At 47.9% G+C, this 17782-nt stretch overlaps 1 protein-coding gene across 4 annotated transcripts in view; it reads right to left on the reverse strand.

Annotated features, from left to right (window-relative positions):
• The window catches only part of CFAP92 (cilia and flagella associated protein 92 (putative)), a 79767-nt gene that overhangs the window by 55213 nt on the left and 6772 nt on the right, over nucleotides 1-17782 (reverse strand). The window contains exons 2-9 of one of the 4 annotated variants that reach the window (XM_045493976.1): nucleotides 13812-14066; nucleotides 12904-13195; nucleotides 11645-11835; nucleotides 10857-11061; nucleotides 8642-8773; nucleotides 7633-7708; nucleotides 6187-6308; nucleotides 1823-1966 (exon numbers count right to left, since the gene is read on the reverse strand). In XM_045493976.1, the coding sequence (XP_045349932.1) occupies nucleotides 1823-1966; nucleotides 6187-6308; nucleotides 7633-7708; nucleotides 8642-8773; nucleotides 10857-11061; nucleotides 11645-11835; nucleotides 12904-13162 (1129 nt within the window). In that variant the 5' untranslated portion in view covers nucleotides 13163-13195; nucleotides 13812-14066. Of the gene's footprint in view, nucleotides 1-1822; nucleotides 1967-6186; nucleotides 6309-7632; nucleotides 7709-8641; nucleotides 8774-10856; nucleotides 11062-11644; nucleotides 11836-12903; nucleotides 13196-13811; nucleotides 15526-17782 lie in introns of those variants that run through there. The other 3 variants (XM_045493977.1, XM_045493978.1, XM_045493979.1) reach the window with 3 other exon arrangements.

Here is a 17782-nt window from a genome sequence, read left to right on the forward strand (position 1 = left end):
ATTCCAGGGTAGGGTTTCCCAACCTCAAAACCACAAACACTTGAGGACAGAGGGTTCTCTGTCGTGGGGACCATCCTGTGTATCGTGGGGCAGTTAGTAGCAACCCTCTAACGCTCTGCTCCCACCTGTGACAATCAAAATACATTCTCACACTGTGGGGGGTGAAGTGGGGGGAGGCACACGTGCCCAAGCCGAGGAGAGAAAAGGAGCGGGGGAATGAACGCCACACAGTGTGTGCACCGAAACGGCCAGACCTGAGCCTGCATTCATGCCATTTGATCCTGAGAACAGCCCTGCGTGGCCACCATAATGTCTGCTCTGTAGATAGAGAAACCAAGGTCCAGAAATGGTGAGACGCCATCCGAGGTCTCCTGGCCCATAAGTGGCAGAACCCATGTCCAAGCCAGTCCTGCCTGGCTACGCTTGGCCCCTCCGCTATGCAATAATAGAAAGTTAAGAGCTCATTCCAAACACAGAATCTTTCTAGAATCTTAATGTGTTACTAGCCAACCAGCATTCATCACTCAGGGATGCAAAGCCTATGGCCTAATTTGAAATTGAAGATGATTACCAAAAATCATCATGCTGGTCTTGGAATAGTCTTATGCTATTATTTTATGGCAAAAACAAACGTATAGGGGTACCTGGGTGGCTCAGTCAGTTAAGCATTCAGCTTCAGTTCAGGTCATGATCTCACAGTTTGTGAGTTCAAGCCACCCGTCAGGCTCTGTGCTGACAGCTCAGAGCCTGGAGCCTGCTTTGGATTCTGTGTCCCCTCCTCTCTCTGCCCCTCCTCCATTCATACACTCTCTCAAAAATAAATGTTAAAAAAAATTTTTTTAATAAATAAAAGTAAAAACTAAAAAGTTAAAGGTATTTCCTCAAACTGTATCAATATCAACCCAAGAGCTTGTGAGAAATGATTTTCCAGTCACTCGACACTGACTTTAGGAGGTAAAACCCCAAGCAGCTGCAAAGGTGGGTTCCATCCCAAGACGGAAGCCTAAATTTCTGCAGATTGGCCAGTAGAGGGCGCACATTTACCCTGATGGCCAAAAAAAATTTACAATGAATTAGTCTTGAAAATTAACTTCTCTAAAAAAAAAGGGTTTCCCCCCATATACTATTTCAGAAACGAAGTCACATAATGTTACCCAAAATATATTCTGAGCTTTCCATGAGCACAACCTATGGATATAACATGCCTACTATTTATTATTTAAGCCAGAGAAAGCCTCATTTCTAAATTGTGATAGATCTTACAAAGCAGAAAAATGAAACCCCTGTCCTGCCACTGAGCTCTGTGACCTCAAGTAGGTTGCTCTGACTTTTCTGAGTTTTGGTCCCTCACAGAATAAAGGAAAGCGAGCCCAATATCACAGCTACAAGTTCACCGGGAGGATCAGAGTTTGCCATGAGCAGTAAATGATCGGCCAGGAACACTGGTTCCTTTTCCTCATTTCCTTTACTAGATGTTTTTGTAAAACTCTGCAGGAAGGCGTTTATAAAAAGCAGCATCCTATTTAGAAAACAAAATCAGGGCAGTTATTCTCACAGGTTTCTTTGGACTTCGGAATCAGACCTGAGTTCCAATCCTGGCCTCGCCTTTACTTGCTGGTGTGATCTCGGACAACCCAGCTGACCTCTCTGCGCCTCTTTTTCCTCCTCTGTGTAATGGAGACACCTCCATTTTGCTGAAATGGCTGTGAGCATGGAAGTAGGTGGCAGAGGAGAGGCTTGGGCAATGCAAGCATCCTGTTTATGGACATTCTAGCCACGTGGGACCAGACAACTAAGAACTGCTGGGAACAGGTGTAACTACCTGCGAGGAGCGGCATCAGCACCAGTTCAGTAGAGAAAGCTCCGTGCTTCCAATTTCCTGCCCCCTTGAAATCACTGTCTTCCACTCGAGATTTCCTCTTTCTCTTCTGGCTCTTCTTTTTCACCTCTGACTCTTTCCTTTTACCTGTAAAATCAAAGGAAGGAAATCAGTGTTAAGAGGAGCACGTATCCAAGCTACCATATATGAATTCTTACACGCTGCAGATATTCGGAAAGGTTCTGGAACAGGGGCGCCTGGGTGGCTCAGTTGGTTAAGCATCAACTTTGGCTCGGGTTGTGATCTCGCAGTTCATGGGTTTGAGCCCCGCGTCGGGCTCTGTGCTGACAGCTCAGAGCCTGGAGCCTGTTTCCGATTCTGTGTCTCCCTCTCTCTCTGCCCCTCCCCCGTTCATGCTCTGTCTCTCTCTGTCCCAAAAATAAATAAACGTTGAAAAAAAAATTCAAAAATAAATAAACATTAAAAAAAGAAAGAAAGAAAGAAAGAAAGAAAGAAAGAAAGGTAGGTAGGTAGGTTCTGGAAGATCCTTGAAGGCAGAGGCTGTCCTTGGTGCTGCCGTTCCCCAGCAACCAGAAGAGGTGTCTAAATGTAGATAGCAGACCAGTTATCAGTTACATTCAGGAAGAATGTGACCTCCCAGCCTCTCCTACCTAAGAACATGGGCAGAAGGGGGCTAAGATTGGATGATGACCACAGCACCATCACATACCAAAGTTCTCCCCCAAGTTAGCCCTTAACCACAGTGTAGGGTTGAGGTTTGGGCTTCGGAGTTGAACCACCAAAGTTCCAGAACCAGGCCTCCCCCTCCGTAACCATTCTGAGCCTCGATTTGTAGAATCTGTAGAATGGGAGCTATAGTGCTTACCCTGTAGGGTGTTGAGAAGAGGAAATGAGCAAAGGTACATAAAATACTCAGCTCTGTGCCAAGCTCAGATCCAGGGATTAAAAAGGAGACAATAAGACATATATTTCTATGGTAATTAAAACCATGAGCTATTTGTTCCGTGATATAACGACCAAGGGAACAGAACTTAGAAAGCCCAGAAATACATCTGCTAGCATAGAGGGACTTAATAGATGCCAGAGGTGGCATTTCAGATCTCAGGAAAGGATGGATCAGTCGGTTAATTATATTGACTATCCATTCGGAGGCAGATGAAATTATCAGGCATCTCATGCCATATGCAAAATGAATTGCAGACTAATGATAGAAAATAAAAACTTCAAACTCATTCGGAGAATACAGAGAAGACTCTATTGACATCTGGATGAGAAATGATTTTTTTTTTCCAATGTTTATTCATTTTTGAAAGAGAGAGACAGAGTAGAGTGTGAGCAGGGGAGGGGCAGAGAGAGAGGGAGACCCAGAATCCGAAGCAGGTTCCAGGGTCTAAGCCGTCAGCACAGAGCCCGATGCAGGGCTCGAACTCACAGACCGTGAGATCGTGACCTGAGCCGAAGTTGGCCACTTAACCAATTGAGCCACCCAGGCACCCCAAGGAAGGATTTCTTAAACATTACCAAAAGTACAAACTAGAAAGGAATAGTCAAATAAAGGGTGTGCAAAACAAAACAGCATACATAAAGTAACAGGGTAAATTGCAGACTGCGGGCTGTGATGTTTATAGTGCATGTAACTGACAATGCATAATTATCCAGAAGATGTCAGAAATAAAGCTTACCCGTCGCTAGGAAAAAAATATAAAACCCAACAGAAAAATAAGCAAAGAAATCGCAATAGCCAAATCACATAAGACGGTGACCAAATAGGCACATGAGATGTTCTCAACCCCACTGGGAATCAGGAAATAAGGCCCTGAACGCACCATGCACAGCTGATGACATGGAAAAACTGGAATTCTCAGGACTTCTGTCCAGAGAGCAAACTGGTACCACCCAGAGAGTAATAAACCTGAATACCTCCTGAGGAGGTCAACGTGCATTTCCCATGCCCTGTGATCCCTCTGGGCAAATGCCCTAGACTCTCTGGCAAGGGCACATGGAGACCTACCCAAGAGTGCTCGCTGTCAAAGCACTGGTGACAGCAGGAAACTGGAGACAACTCAAATGTCCCTCAGTGGGGACCGCATGGGTGAAGGATGGCACGTCCATCTAACAGGGCATTCTACAGAAGTTCCAAGGAAGGAGCTGGACTTAGGTATACGGACACGAATATCTCAAAAATCAAGCTGAATGCAAAGAGCAAGCTGCAGGAAGATATGTACAGTATGAAATCATTTCTGTGACTCACAAAAATACAAATCAATACAATGTTGTATGAATGTGTCAGAAAGAAAGGGGTGGCAGGGAAAGGTCACACCAATTTATCTGCAGGACAGGGTATGCTTCTTAAAAGCACAGGGTGTAAAGGAGACAAACTCTATCTGTAAACTTTTCTTTCTCAAGAAAGCTGTGGTTGTATTTTACTGTGTACTTTTACAAAGTAAAAAGGAGGGTGTGAAAAGCTCATTAAAATGCTTAAAGAATATTTTTCAAAAGCAAGGCTGTTTAGGGGCACCTGGGTGGCTCAGTAAATTAAGTGGCCAACCCGTGATTTTGGCTCAGGTCATGATCTCATGGTTCACGGGATCAAGCCCCATATCAGGTTCTGCATTAACAACATGGAGCCTGCTTGTGATTCTCTCTCCCCGTCTCTCTCTCTGCCCCTCCCCCGCTCATATGAGGGCTCTCTCACACTCTCTCAAAATAAATAAATAAATATATTTTCTTAAAAAGCAAGTCTCTTTAGGGGCGCCTGGGTGGCTCAGCTGGTTAGGCATCCTACTTCAGCTCAGGTCATGATCTCACGGCTCGTGAGTTCAAGCCCTGCATCGGGCTCAGAGCCGGGAGCCTGCTTTGGATTCTGTTTCTCCCTCTCCCTCTGCCCCTCCCTGCTCTGTCTCTCAAAAATGAATAAACGTTAAAAAAAATTTTTTTTTTTTAAGCAAGCCTCTTTAATCTGAAAAAGAGAAAACTCAGAGTTGAAGGTGTTCCGATGTGAAAGTGTTGACTAGACTTTTAGGGCCTTAAAAATAAGAACATGAGGGGCGCCTGGGTGGCGCAGTCGGTTGAGCGTCCGACTTCAGCCAGGTCACGATCTCGCGGTCCGTGAGTTCGAGCCCCGCGTCGGGCTCTGGGCTGATGGCTCAGAGCCTGGAGCCTGTTTCCGATTCTGTGTCTCCCTCTCTCTCTGCCCCTCGCCTGTTCATGCTCTGTCTCTCTCTGTCCCAAAAATAAATAAAAACGTGGAAAAAAAATTAAAAAAAAAAAAAATAGGAACATGAACAACTGTGTTTCTGACACCTGGCAGAGAGCCGACTCAAGCAGCCACTTCTTCCCCCAGCTTCAGAGTGTTGAATGCGAACCAGGAAAAGCAGATTAATTGATAGAGTGTTAAGGAAATGATCTGTAGCAGTTACAGCTGAACAAACAGGAAGTAGTCCATCCCAGAAGCAGCAAGTGCATCAGCTCTAGAATATTCCACCTCATACTGGAAACCCAACTGCTTACTGAAAAACTGGTGAGGAGAACAAGGTCAAGAATGAACAGGTCCACTTAGTGGCTTCTGACGACACTATGCCTCTTGTCTGTCACTAAGATTACAAGCATCTGCATGAGCAGTTCCTGTAACCTGGAATGCTATTTCCCTTATTCCACCATAAGAAGCAAATAACTTATCTTCCAAGATTATTTCCATAACCCCAACTCTTTTGTGCTTCCCCAACATGCCTACCTACCCTACCACAGCATCTATCACATAGAACTATCATTATTTATTAGAAAGTCTCCATCAACATTAGAGATTTTCATGCTTCCCATGTTCACGACACCATGAGTCAGGAGCACAGAAACATTGGTGGAGTGGAAGGGGGATGCAGTGTGGATGGGTGGGATCACGCAGGTAACTGAATGGGATGAGGTCGGTTGGAATGGATGGATGGGGTGGTAGGGATGGCTGGTTGAGGTGAGACAGAATGGGTAAGTTGAATGTGTATGTAGTATTCTTTTACTTTTGAGTCACATTTGGTCAGATATCAAAGAATCTTTCTGAAGTATTCTGAATTTAAAATATTTCATAATCCCAGGTGCCTGGTTGGCTCAGTCAGTTGAGCATCCGACTCTTGATTTTGGCTCAGGTCATGATCCCAGGGTTGTGGGATCGAGCCCCATGTTGGGCTCCATGCTGGGCATGAAGCCTGCTTAAGATTTTCTCTCTTTCCCTCTCCTTCTGCCCCTCCCCCCACTCATGTGCACTCACTCTCTAAAATATATGAAAAAAAGAAATATTTCATAATTCTTCCAAGTCTAGTTACGTTATAAAATTCCAAAATCCCATCCTAACTTACTTTGAAATTTTTGCTTTTCTACTATGTTTGTTAAACTGCTAAATGATCTCTCCATTAATTCCTTCATCTCCATCCCAGGTGCTGTCTCCAAATAAACAGTTGGTTCTCTTGAAATACTCCATCTAGAAAATTCACAAAGAGAAAAATAAATGAAGGTGAAAAAAATCAGGGACCAGACCTAAGAATCTATTTACTGGACCAAATGTGAGCAGATTTTTTTAAATGACACTGTATTTCTCTAACCAATGCTTCATAAATTTCTTGTGCATATGAATCACCTGAAAATGCTGTTAAATAAAAGTCAGGTTAGGGTTCAGTAAGCCTGGAGTGGACCTGACATTCTACGTTTTTAACAGGTTCCCGGGAATGCTGATGCTGTTGCTCTGCAGACCACACTTGTACTATCAATTTCTAACCAACCAGAGACATTAAGGAAAATATTATATTTTTTATAAAAGCACCCAAACTCTAAAAACATCCAGTAACTCGCTTATAGGAATTATCCAACATCTATAGGAAGAAAAATTTTTTAACTCTATTAAAAATCATAAAGAAGGAACTGAATTAGGTGAAAAGGTATACCATGATCATGGACAGGAGAACTTCTCAATGTAAAAATGTCAGTTCTTCCCAAATTAACGCATAAATTCAATGCAAAAAAACAATTTTTTAAAAATCGAGATTCTGTAAAAATTTTTTAAATGTTTTTATTTACTTTTGAGAGACAGAACAAGTAGGAGAAGGGCAGAGAGAGAGGGAGACGCAGAATCTGAAGCAGGCTCGAGGCTCTGAGCTGTCAGCACAGAGCCCGCCCGACGCAGGGCTTGAACTCACGAGCTGTGATACCATGACCTGAGCCAAAGTTGGATGCTCAACCGAGCACAGAAGCACCCCTAAAAATCGAGATTTTTTAACGACATGGTCTCTTGGGTTCTCCCCATCCTATTCTCTCAAGCCACCAGCTGGGCCTCCACCCTGGTCCCCACATCATCCAAGGAATCTCCTTCTCCATATCCTTCTTAGGCTCCAAGAGCAACTGCACTCAGCAGGAAAGGCTGTGGACTTGATGATCCAAAGGTATGGAATGGGGTCCTGGCTTTACCAACACTCCCAAGATTCCAAAGAATTCCAATTTTAAAGCTTTGTGCAAATTGCTTTACCACCACTCTGTTAGCTTGTGAAGACAATGGAGATAGTAATACCACCTCACGGAGTGACCATGATGAGGATTAAGTGAGATAAACTACACATGCAAAAGTACAGTACATGTTTACACTCATAAACACAACCATTCCTTTCTCTATTCCTTTAATTTCACCTGGATTGTATGAGTTCTGACTTAACTGAAGTTACTAAAACCCACATAACTCTTGGCGAGAGTTTATAGGGCCAGTACAAGAGGGGGTTCCACTCCCACTCCCCAAAATAACATGGGTCCATCCTTACCGAACTGTGCCAAGATCATCCATTCGGAGTGCCTTTTCATATTCCTCGGAGCTCCTGGAAAAAGTTTCAGGCTCTGCTGAGTGAGAATCAGATAATATTTATTAGTAAATGGACTTCTTGTCCCATTCTAGTTCATTAAGAAATGAGGGCCCTTGACCCATTTTGCAATGCCAGTCACCAGACAGAGGGCTTGGTGTGTGGTGAGCATTCCATAAAAAGATTAGTTAATAGTGAATGAGTAAATGAGTGAATGTAATTGTAAATAATTACAGTTATTTGGACAAATGGAGGCAAGACAAAGCCTCCGATTTCTTATAAAACATGCCATGGAGGGGGGGAGAAAGAAAGTCTATTCAGTTGTCTGCTTCAGCACCATTTACATCAGAGAATACTGAAAACATTTCCAAGACCCCCAAGTTTCCACCTACAGGGAACAATTAAGAAACGTATAGTGCTACCAGCAGCTGATATATTATGTAGTCACCACAAATGGAGTTTATGCAAAGTTCTTAAGTAAACAGGAAAATGCATGTGGTGACAGGTTAATCTCAGAATACAAAATTCGGAATCTGGGACAACCTCATCTAGGCAAAAGAAAAAAAAACAACTTACAACAAAGGTATTTGCCATAATATAATAACCAAAATATCACACTGCTTGTTCCTGGTGATGGAATTATAGACTGTTTTCCCTGCTTGTTTTGTACTTTTCTATATTCACTGAATTTTCTTTAAAAAAAAAAAAAAGCCTACAAGTGTAACTCCTACAGTTAGAAAAATTGTATAAGTCACAAAATAAACAAAAATAAAACAAAGAAAAAGGATCAACAACAGAAAGTGACTCCTGCCCTGAGAGCATTGTTTGCTTCAAGGGTGAAGCAGCACTAGCAGGAGTTGCTGATACACGTGAAGGGTACCAGTGCACGTGCACAGTACCAGCAACACCCATCCACCTCGTTCTCTGCCATCGCCCTACACTCGGTTTGTCCACGGAGGTCATCTCCACTCACCATGCGAAGGCTTTATGTGTTTTCCTGCCTTTTCTGCTTTTTCTGGTGCATGCTCCTGGTTCCACTCCTTTCTGATGTGTGCGCCCTCTTCAGACAATCTTCTCTGACTTAAAACCAAATTTTTCACTTCCTCTAGAATGCAGGAGGAGAATCATTGACTCAGTCAATCAGAAATACTTACTGAACACCTTCTGTGCATACGGCACTCTCCTAGTGCTGCAGATGGGGCAGTGGACAAGACAGGCAGGACCCCTGCCTTCCAGCAGCAGTTGCCTAGGGGGCTCCTTCAAAATACCAGGTAATTCAAACTTCAACTGGCAATGACTTCTTCCAAATAAGACCATTAAGGATTTGACTTGTGTTGGTCCATTTAATCATCACATTTCACTTGAAGGCACTTCCACTTGCCCTACTTTACAGATGGGGAATATGACACTTAATGGTAACTTTCCCGTGATCACAGAGCTGGCACTTATTAAGCCAGAACTACCCTCAGGGCTCAGGGCATCGAGCTAAGGAGATGGGCCCTCTGTTTTTCACTTCTATCAATACAGGACTCTGCAGGAACGTAGCAGTAACCAACACGTATGGAATAATGAATGAGCAGAGGGAGCGAATGAATGAATGGAGATAATGGAAGCTACGAGAAAGAGGTGAAATGGGGTGCCTGGGTGGCTCAGTTGGTTAAGCATCTGACTTCGGCTCAGGTCATGATCCCACCATGGTTGGTGGGTTGGAGTCCCGCATCGGGCTCCAGCTCAGAGCCTGGGACCTGCTTCGGATTCTGTGGCTCCCTCTCTCTCTGCCCCTTCCCCCACTCACGCGCTCTCTCTCTCTCTCTCTCTCTCTCTCTCAAAAATAAATATACATTAAATTTTTTTTTTTTTTTGGTTGTCACAACAGGGAGACTATTGGCATCTATCAGGTCAAGGTCCCAGGACAGTCCCCACGGAATGATCCGGGCCAAAATGCCAACAGCACTGAGGGCAAGAAACCCCAGATAAAAGTGAAAGATGAACAGTCGGAAATGCCCCTCCCCCACCCCCCACCCCCTGTCAGACCGGCTCCTCAAGAAGGCAGGCTGGAAACCCAGAGAAAGGAGAGGCTTTCCAGTCACAAACAGAATGGGTTCTGATTGCGGCACTGCCTTGCCCTTCAAGCAGGTGTGGGTCTCCTTTGCTCCCTGTAAAATGGGAACAACTGTACTTGTCTGCAGCCACCACCAACAGTGCTCTCGATGGTACTCCGACCAATCTCAGACGCACACTGCCGCGACGTTTCAAGGTCTCTAAAAACTGGATGCATCTTATGATTACTGCCACAGAGTTTAACTGGTAGCATTTTAGGATGCTAAATGCTTATTTATTTATTTTGATAGAGAGAGGGAGCACAAGCGGGGGAGGAGCAGAGAGGGGGGAGAGAGAGAATCCCAGGTTCTGTGCTGCCAGAGCGCAGAGCCCATTCACAGGGCTCGATCCCACCAACTGTGAGATCACGACCTGAGCCGAAATCAAGAATCAAACGCTTAACCGACTAAGCCACTCAGGCGCCCTAGTTTTTAAATTCTTTATAGACAACACACACCCTCTTTATTGTGGGGTGGGGGGCATTCCCATCATCCTGCCTCAGGGGCATATAACCACCGGAAGTAGTAAGCTGCCCAAGGTCAACATGGAGACAGGTTGAAGTCAGCTATCTGACTTCAAAGCCTGGATCTTTCCACTCTCCTGGCTCTCTCCTTGGAGGTGAGCTCAAAAGGACACTTTCTGGTCCTTGAGAGAATATTCACCCAAGTAAGAATCTAGAAGGTCTATACGAAAATGTTAACATGGTTGTGTCAGGGGTGTGGGACTTTCAGGTTTTCTCTTTTGTTTCTTGGTGTCGTGTGTGTGTGTGTGTGTGTGTGTGTGTGTGTGTGTGGTCAGCGAACACCCATTACTTGGCCAGAAGACAGGCCAGTGGGGACTGCACAGGTTGCGCTGCCTGGGGACAGGAAGTCCAGAAATGCGGCGGAGGTGGAGGTGGGGACCGTGTACATGCAAAACAGATGCTGTCCACCCTCCGACACAGCTCCACCGGGCGGTACTCCCAAGCTTGTCCACAAAGTAACATGTTCCCCGAAGTAAATGATGGAACACTGGCTTTTATCCTATAAACAGTGAGAAGCCACACGCCTGTAGAAACGTTTCAAATAAAACACAAACACCCGACTTACCAAAAGATCCTGCTTCTTCTGAATATGCAGGAGTCTTTAACCGATAATACCTGACTTTTCTTGAAACCTTGTCCTTGGTGTCCCAGACCTTCAAGGTGATTTTGTGAACATTTATTTTCTTTAGTAATTCCTTCGTCATGTTGATGTTGAAAGTCTGGGTCCATGACACCCAGATTTTGTCCCCTTCCTGCCACGGCCTCACCGTCTGTGTAAAAGAACACCAAGGGGTTTGAAGCGTGCAAGGCTGGGAGGCTTAAAGGCCACGACTACCCATCCCTGCCAGCCTTGCCCTTCCGGGGACCAAAGCCCGGTGCTGCTCTCCACCTGTCTGCCTTCTGGGCCCGGCCCTCCCTCAGCTCCCACCCCACATCAGGAAATGGGTGTCCCGGCCTGGGCCCTGTCACACCTCTGGGTTCCTCGGGAACCCAGAATCAAAGCAATTACCTGCAAATAGCACCCTCTCTAGTGACTTCGAAGCACTGACCCACAGCCAGGCCTCGGGCAGGAGGGTGGGTGTGTGCGCGGGCAAGCAGGTGTGCACACACATGGGTACCCAAAAAAGAAATCGTAAGAGGGGCAAAAACTTTTAAGACACCAAAGAAGCTACCTGACAAAGATACCAAAATAGAAAGTCAGGTAACTGGTATTATTAGGTCAGTGAGGATTCTCATTCAGTACGGCTGGGGTGGGAACTTAATATCCTGCGTTTCTAGCAAGCTCCAGGGAAGCAAGCATCCTTGGTACAGTATTAGAGTATATGTGAGGTGCACACGCATACACACACACACCTTTACTCCTGAATCCAGGAACAATTTGGCTACCGTTGGAAACACCACCATGTCAATCTTTTTAGGCTCTCCATCATCCGGCAGAAGGAAATACTCCATGTGGTAGTAACAGCGAGCCTTGGAAGCATGCTTGTCCATTCGAGAGTGTTTCCTATGTTTTTCAATAAAACATGTATGTTTTCCTCTATGACCTAGGAGACACGATTTCAGGAGTCTTGGTTGAACCTCACACGAGAAAGCAGACCCCACCCTGCAGTGCCTGCTTTGCCTGCCTCACGGCGGTCTTGGCAGTAAAAAAGTTCGAGTCACCAAGACCGTAGGTCAATTCTAAACATGGTATATACATCTAACCAAATAGCATCCAGAGTATCTGAGGCAACAATGGATAGAACTACAAAGGAGAAGCTGAAATTAATCTTCTACCCGGGGCGGGACGGGGGGAGACCAAGTAGGAAAAAAAAAAAAAAAAAAAAAAAATATATATATATATATATATATATATATCTCAAAACATGGAGTTCTTTTCTCTGCCCCTAATCTTGGGGTTCAACCATGTGACTGGCTTTGGCCAATAAAATGCTAGCAGGTGGGAGGTGCTCAAAGACTTGAAGAGTTCTTGGATGTCCGGGCTTGCCCCCTTGGTGTGCCTGTGCCTTCCCATAATGAGAATGTGTCTGGCTAGCCCCCATGTCCCGGAGGAGGGTGAGAGGGGCACGAAGGGTGACAGGGGCACGAAGCAGAGCAGAGCCACTACAGGGAGACCCGCCTGGAACCACCCACCTGCTCATCCAGAATGAGGGATTCCTGTTCAAAGCCCTCGACTTGTGGAGTTGTTTGGGTTTGTGACACCGCATTTGTGTGGCAAAAACCAACTGATGCACCTATACACCCAGAGAGCTGGATCCCGTGCATCTGAGAATCTGTATTTTCAACAAGGAATTAGGTGATACACAACCAGTTGAGGGGAACCAATGCCTTCACCTCTTCCCCATGTACTCATCTGCAAAAAGTAGAAATAATACCACCTACCTCTTAGGGTTATTGAGAGGATTAAGCACGTGAAGCCCATGTAACCGCTTACTTGCTGGCGCACTGTGGGCCCCTGAAATTGCAGCTGCTTTTCTGATCTCTGCTGCTGGCATTGGCCACCTCACTTGGGGAAGCCAAAAGAGGGAGCTCAGGGGCCCCAAACTTCTAGGGGCAGGTCATTGGCGCACCCCTTTCTGCAGAGGGTGTTGGGACTCTGCCCTACCACTTACCAGCAGTCACCGGGAAGGCCAGTGAGATGACGAACTTGCAGGGGACAGCCTGGGGCACATCAGACTGGAAGCTGTTGGCAGGCCCATGTGAGGACTTGCTACACGGGTGGTCGGAATCCGACTCCGGGACTTGGGCTCTGACCTTCAGGTACTCCTCCGTGTCCCACTCACTGCCAGACTGGTAAAAGCTGCCCATGGAGGACATGGGCCCCATGCTTGCCCTGTCCTCATCTTCCCACTCCCAGGCGTGCAGGGACATTCCGCAGAGCACCCACAGGCCCGGCACTCCCGGCTGGAAGACGATGAAGGCACTGCTGTCACCACCCTCTGTTCCCCGGAGGCAAGCCCTGCCTCTTTCAGGATTACCCTTCCTCTCCTTCCCTTCCTTTCCCTTGTCCTGTCTGGGGTGAACGGCCAAGGCCTGGAACACCGCCTGGCACACAGTAGGCGTGCAACAGTGAGTTACAGAGAATGACGGCTTGCAGGACTCACGATAAGCAACACCAACTCCAGCTTGAGTCTCCCTCCTCCCCCAGCCCCAGCTCCTCCCCCTTTCGCCAAGTCAATCATTGGCACTTCTGGAGAGCTAGCCCCAGGTGAGTGCAATTCCCTAAGAACCGAGAAGCTGGGAGAGAACCGGGTGTTTCCACTCCGTGGGGCCACTGGTGAGCAATGTCAAAGCACAGTATGCGTTTGCCACGTAGGGACAGGCGAACAGGGCCAGGGGACGGCAGTGCAAGGGCCTGGTGAGGTCAAAGAGGGCGGGAACCCCCCCGGGGGCAAGACACGAATGGGCACTGAGTGCTGGGCTCAGGGCATAAACTCTGGGTCCATGGAGGAGGAACTCGGGCATATGCTCAGAAAGGGATGCCCAGCAGGACGGGCAGGTGGCAGGGGACCCTCGGTACCTGCGACGCGATGAGCTGGGCAGCACCCTGGGCTCAGACCCTGAGGTCGGCCAGCTCGTACACCCGCTGCACAGCTGCCAGGCGAGAAGGCTCGGAGGATGCAAGTCGATCCACCCAGGCAGGGAGGCCCGGGGGGCGAAGCTGCGCAATTCTGTTTACAGTTGCTAGGAGACAGGCGTGGGTACGACCCTGGGGCGGGGCCCCTCTGGGGGCGGGGCTCCTGGAGGTGGGACTTCCGTCCTCAGCCTCTGGTCCCTGACCAGGTGCAGCCAAGGTGTGGCAAAAAGGTGTATCCAAATCCGGAAACTAGTTGGAGCCCTTGCATGTACGCATTCATCCATTCATCCATCCATCCACTCATTCATTCAATCTTTAAAGAATTCCAGATCTGAACGTGAGCGCCTATTACACACCTCGCCCTTACCTGCAGTACAGGGGACAAGGATTGTGGCCCTGCCTACACCGCCATCAGCCCCCACCTTCCATTCTTTGATAAGGGCGAGGGAAGTAATAGGCTCTGAAAACTCTGGTATCTCTAACCCTACCCCAAACCTCTTTCATATAGACTCTGCTTCTGTCGTTGATGTCCTTAAAATATCATGAGAATTCTGTTTCGTGATCAGGAGCCCCAACTCAGAGATGAGAAAACTGAGGCTTCGACTGGTGCCACGACTTGCCGGAGGTCACACAAGCGAGTGTGTCGCAGCACTGGGTGGAAATCCAGACTATCTGACGCTAAAGCCTGGGCTCGTCTGCAAACACCACCGCCACCCCCAAGCTCCCCAGCTGAGAGAACACTGGCGGCTGCTCCCTACGTAGATCACAGAACATCCAAGGGGCTAGGGTGGAGGGACACACCGCAGAGGTAGCTGGCAGTGGGGGCCAGGGGCAGGCTTCATGGAAGAGGTGACAAAAGCCAAACTTCGGGGCTTGCCAGGAAATGAACGCAAGAGAAAGTATTCCAGGCAGCGGGAAGAACCTATGCAAAAGCCCAGAGGGGGTGAAGGTGCCTGCACGTTCTGGGAAGGGATGATGAGGCTGGAGTGGTGAGCGGAGGGCCCCTGAGACCCAGGTGTGAAGGGCAGGCAGGGCTCAAAGATTAGGGTCAATGAGGAGCCACCTCGGGTTTTCTGTTAAGGGAGAGTAGCTCCACTCAAGAGAATGGGAGCTGAGACTCCACACGTGTACCTGTTGGGGAAACTGAGGCTCTGAGCTGAGATATGACCTACCCATGGTTAAAGAAGCAAAACTGTGGCCCAGCTGGAGCTGGAACCCAGGTCCCCTGCCTCCCACTTCCTGCCTCCCCAGACCACCCCCTTCTAGAATCCTGCCCACTGACTGGGGCCCTCCAATAGTCCTCAGGTTGAATCAATCTAAAAAAACCTGAGGCTCAAGAACAGCTATGAGGGGAAGGCCCCAGATGGCAGTGAGCACCCTGGAGAGGAGAACTCAAACTCTCCCCACTAAATGCCATACCACCCTCTCATACTGTACCGCCAGCAGCCTAGACATCACCATCTACAAACCAGGAAGTGCTAAAGAGACACACACAGGGTTGGAAGAAAAGAAGGCTGCTAGGATGCACCAGCTCCCAAAAGGCCCCATTAATAAGGGCAGGTCGAGGCACCCAGGTGGCTCAGGTCATGATCTCACAGTTCGTGAGTTCGATCCCCACACTGGGGCTCTGTGCTGACGACTCAGAGCCTGGAGCCTGCTTCAGATTCTGCGTCTCCCTCTCTCTGTGTCCCTCCCCTGCTCACTCACTCTCTCTCAAAAATAAACATCAAAAAAAATGTTTTAATAAAAAAGAAAGGCAGGTCAGTGACACCACCCTCCCCTGCACAGACAGCAGGCCTCCTGTTCCTCAGGTCCCCCTGCTGACCCGAGGCTGGTTTCTCTCCAAAGTCCATCTCCCCAGCATCTCCTGTGGTGTGGACAGCTCTGAGCTCAGAATTGAGAGGCCACAGGCCTGAGACAAAGGGCCACTTCCTGGTCCTGGTTATGCACCAGAATCACCCAGGAACATGTCAAAACTTCAATCCTGAGGCTTCACTCCAGACTTTCAGAATTCATTCTCCAGGGGTGGGGCTTAGGAACCAGTCACTGTATTCTCCAAAGACAGCCACCTCAATAGATCTCCCACACACTCCCCTTACAGAATGATGTCGGACTCCTCCCATCCAGTGGTAGGTCTAGTCCCTTCGTCCTTGGATCCAGGTAAGACTTTCTGCGACCACCTCAGCCCACAGAGTATGGCAGAAGTGACTCTGTAACTTCCGAGGCCAGGTCATACAAACCCCATGTGCTTCTGCCTTGTTCTTCTGGGGAGCTCACTCTGAGAATTCAGCCAGGATGTTGGGGGGCAGCCCAAGCAGCCACATGGAAGGTCCACATGTGGATGTTCTGGCCAACAGCACCAGCTGAGTTCCCAGCTGCCTCCCAGCCTCAACCACCAGACGTGCAAGAGTGCCAGACTTCAGATGATTCCAGCTCCCAGCCTTTGAGTCACCCCAACTGACACCGTATGTAACAGAAACCGGCTGCTATCACCAAACCCTCCCCAAATTGAGCTTTATGACCGGAGCAAATTATTGTTGTCTTAAGCCACTAAGGTTTAGGACGATCTGTTGCACAATAACAAATAACCGGGCGGCGCCTGGGTGGCTCAGTCGGTTGAGTGTCCAGCTTTGGCTTAGGTTATGATCTCTGGCGGTTCGTGAGTTCAAGCCCGGCCTAGGGCTCTGTGCTGACAGCTTGGAGCCTACTTTGGATTCTGTGTCTTCCTCTCACTCTCTCTCTCTCTCAAAAATAAACATTTAAAAAAATTTGGGGAGCACCTGGGTGGCTCTATTGGTTGAACGTCTGACTTCAGCTCACGTCATGATCTCACAGTCCATGAGTTCAAGCCCCGCGTCAGGCTCTATGCTGACAGCTCAGGGCCTGGAGCCTGCTTCGGAGTCTGCGTCTCCCCCTCTCTCTGCCCCTTCCCTGCTCATGCTCTGTCTCTCTCTGTCTCTCAAAAATGAATAAAGTTAAAAAAATTTTTAATTTTTAATAAAAAATTACTGGAACAGACCCCATATTTTTTAAAGTTGCCTCCACCAAGATTCTATCGCACAGCCAAGGTTTAGAACCGCTGCTTTGAGAGAAATGGTGTCTAGGTCAAGACCCAGAGCATCATGGGAGGGAGTGAAGGCACACGTGTGCTTGCTGGTACTTGGGTGTGGGAGGTGGGTCCACAACCTCACCTCAACAAAGGTGCCTTCAGGACAGGCAAAGTCAAAGGAAAGCAAAGCAAAGAGGGTATATGTTCACAGTTCCATAGACCAGTGACTCTCCGATGGTGTGGCCTGGGCTCACTCACTGAGCTGGATCATCTGTATCCTCAGGGCTGGGAGGTCCAAGATGGCCTCACATGTCTGGCCGTTGGTGCCCTTGCCTAGGGTCCCTCAATCTCCCCCTCCCCGTCCATGTGCCCCCCCCCCCCCGCCATGCTCCACCAGGCTGGACTGGCTTCCTCAGATGGCATTCTCAGGGCAGGGTTCCAAGAAAGCAAAGGTGCAAGGTCTAGGGCCTCTTGAGACCAAGGCTTGGGAAATAGCACAGGGTCACTTCTGCCATATCCATTGACCAGAGCCAGTCACAAGGGCCAGCCAAGATTCAAGGGGATGAAGAACAGACTCCACCTCTGGATAGGAGGAAGGGTGAAGCCACATTGCAGACAGATGTCCCATGGGTGGGAACAATCTGAAGGCATTCTATCACTTCCTTCTTCCTCCCAGAGTAGGGGAGCCCCAAAGTTTCCATGGGCATCCAGAAGAGCCTTTCTGAAGTTCTCCTAAGCCTCTGGCAGAGGATGCATCTTTGGGGAAAAGCTACACCCACCTTCTTCTTGGCATCTCCAACTTCCCTTTTTAACAGCTGTAATGAGGTATATTCTATATCATAAAATGCACCCATTTCGAGTGTAG

This window comes from Leopardus geoffroyi, chromosome A2 (genome assembly GCF_018350155.1).
Source record: "Leopardus geoffroyi isolate Oge1 chromosome A2, O.geoffroyi_Oge1_pat1.0, whole genome shotgun sequence".
NCBI lineage: Eukaryota > Metazoa > Chordata > Mammalia > Carnivora > Felidae > Leopardus > Leopardus geoffroyi.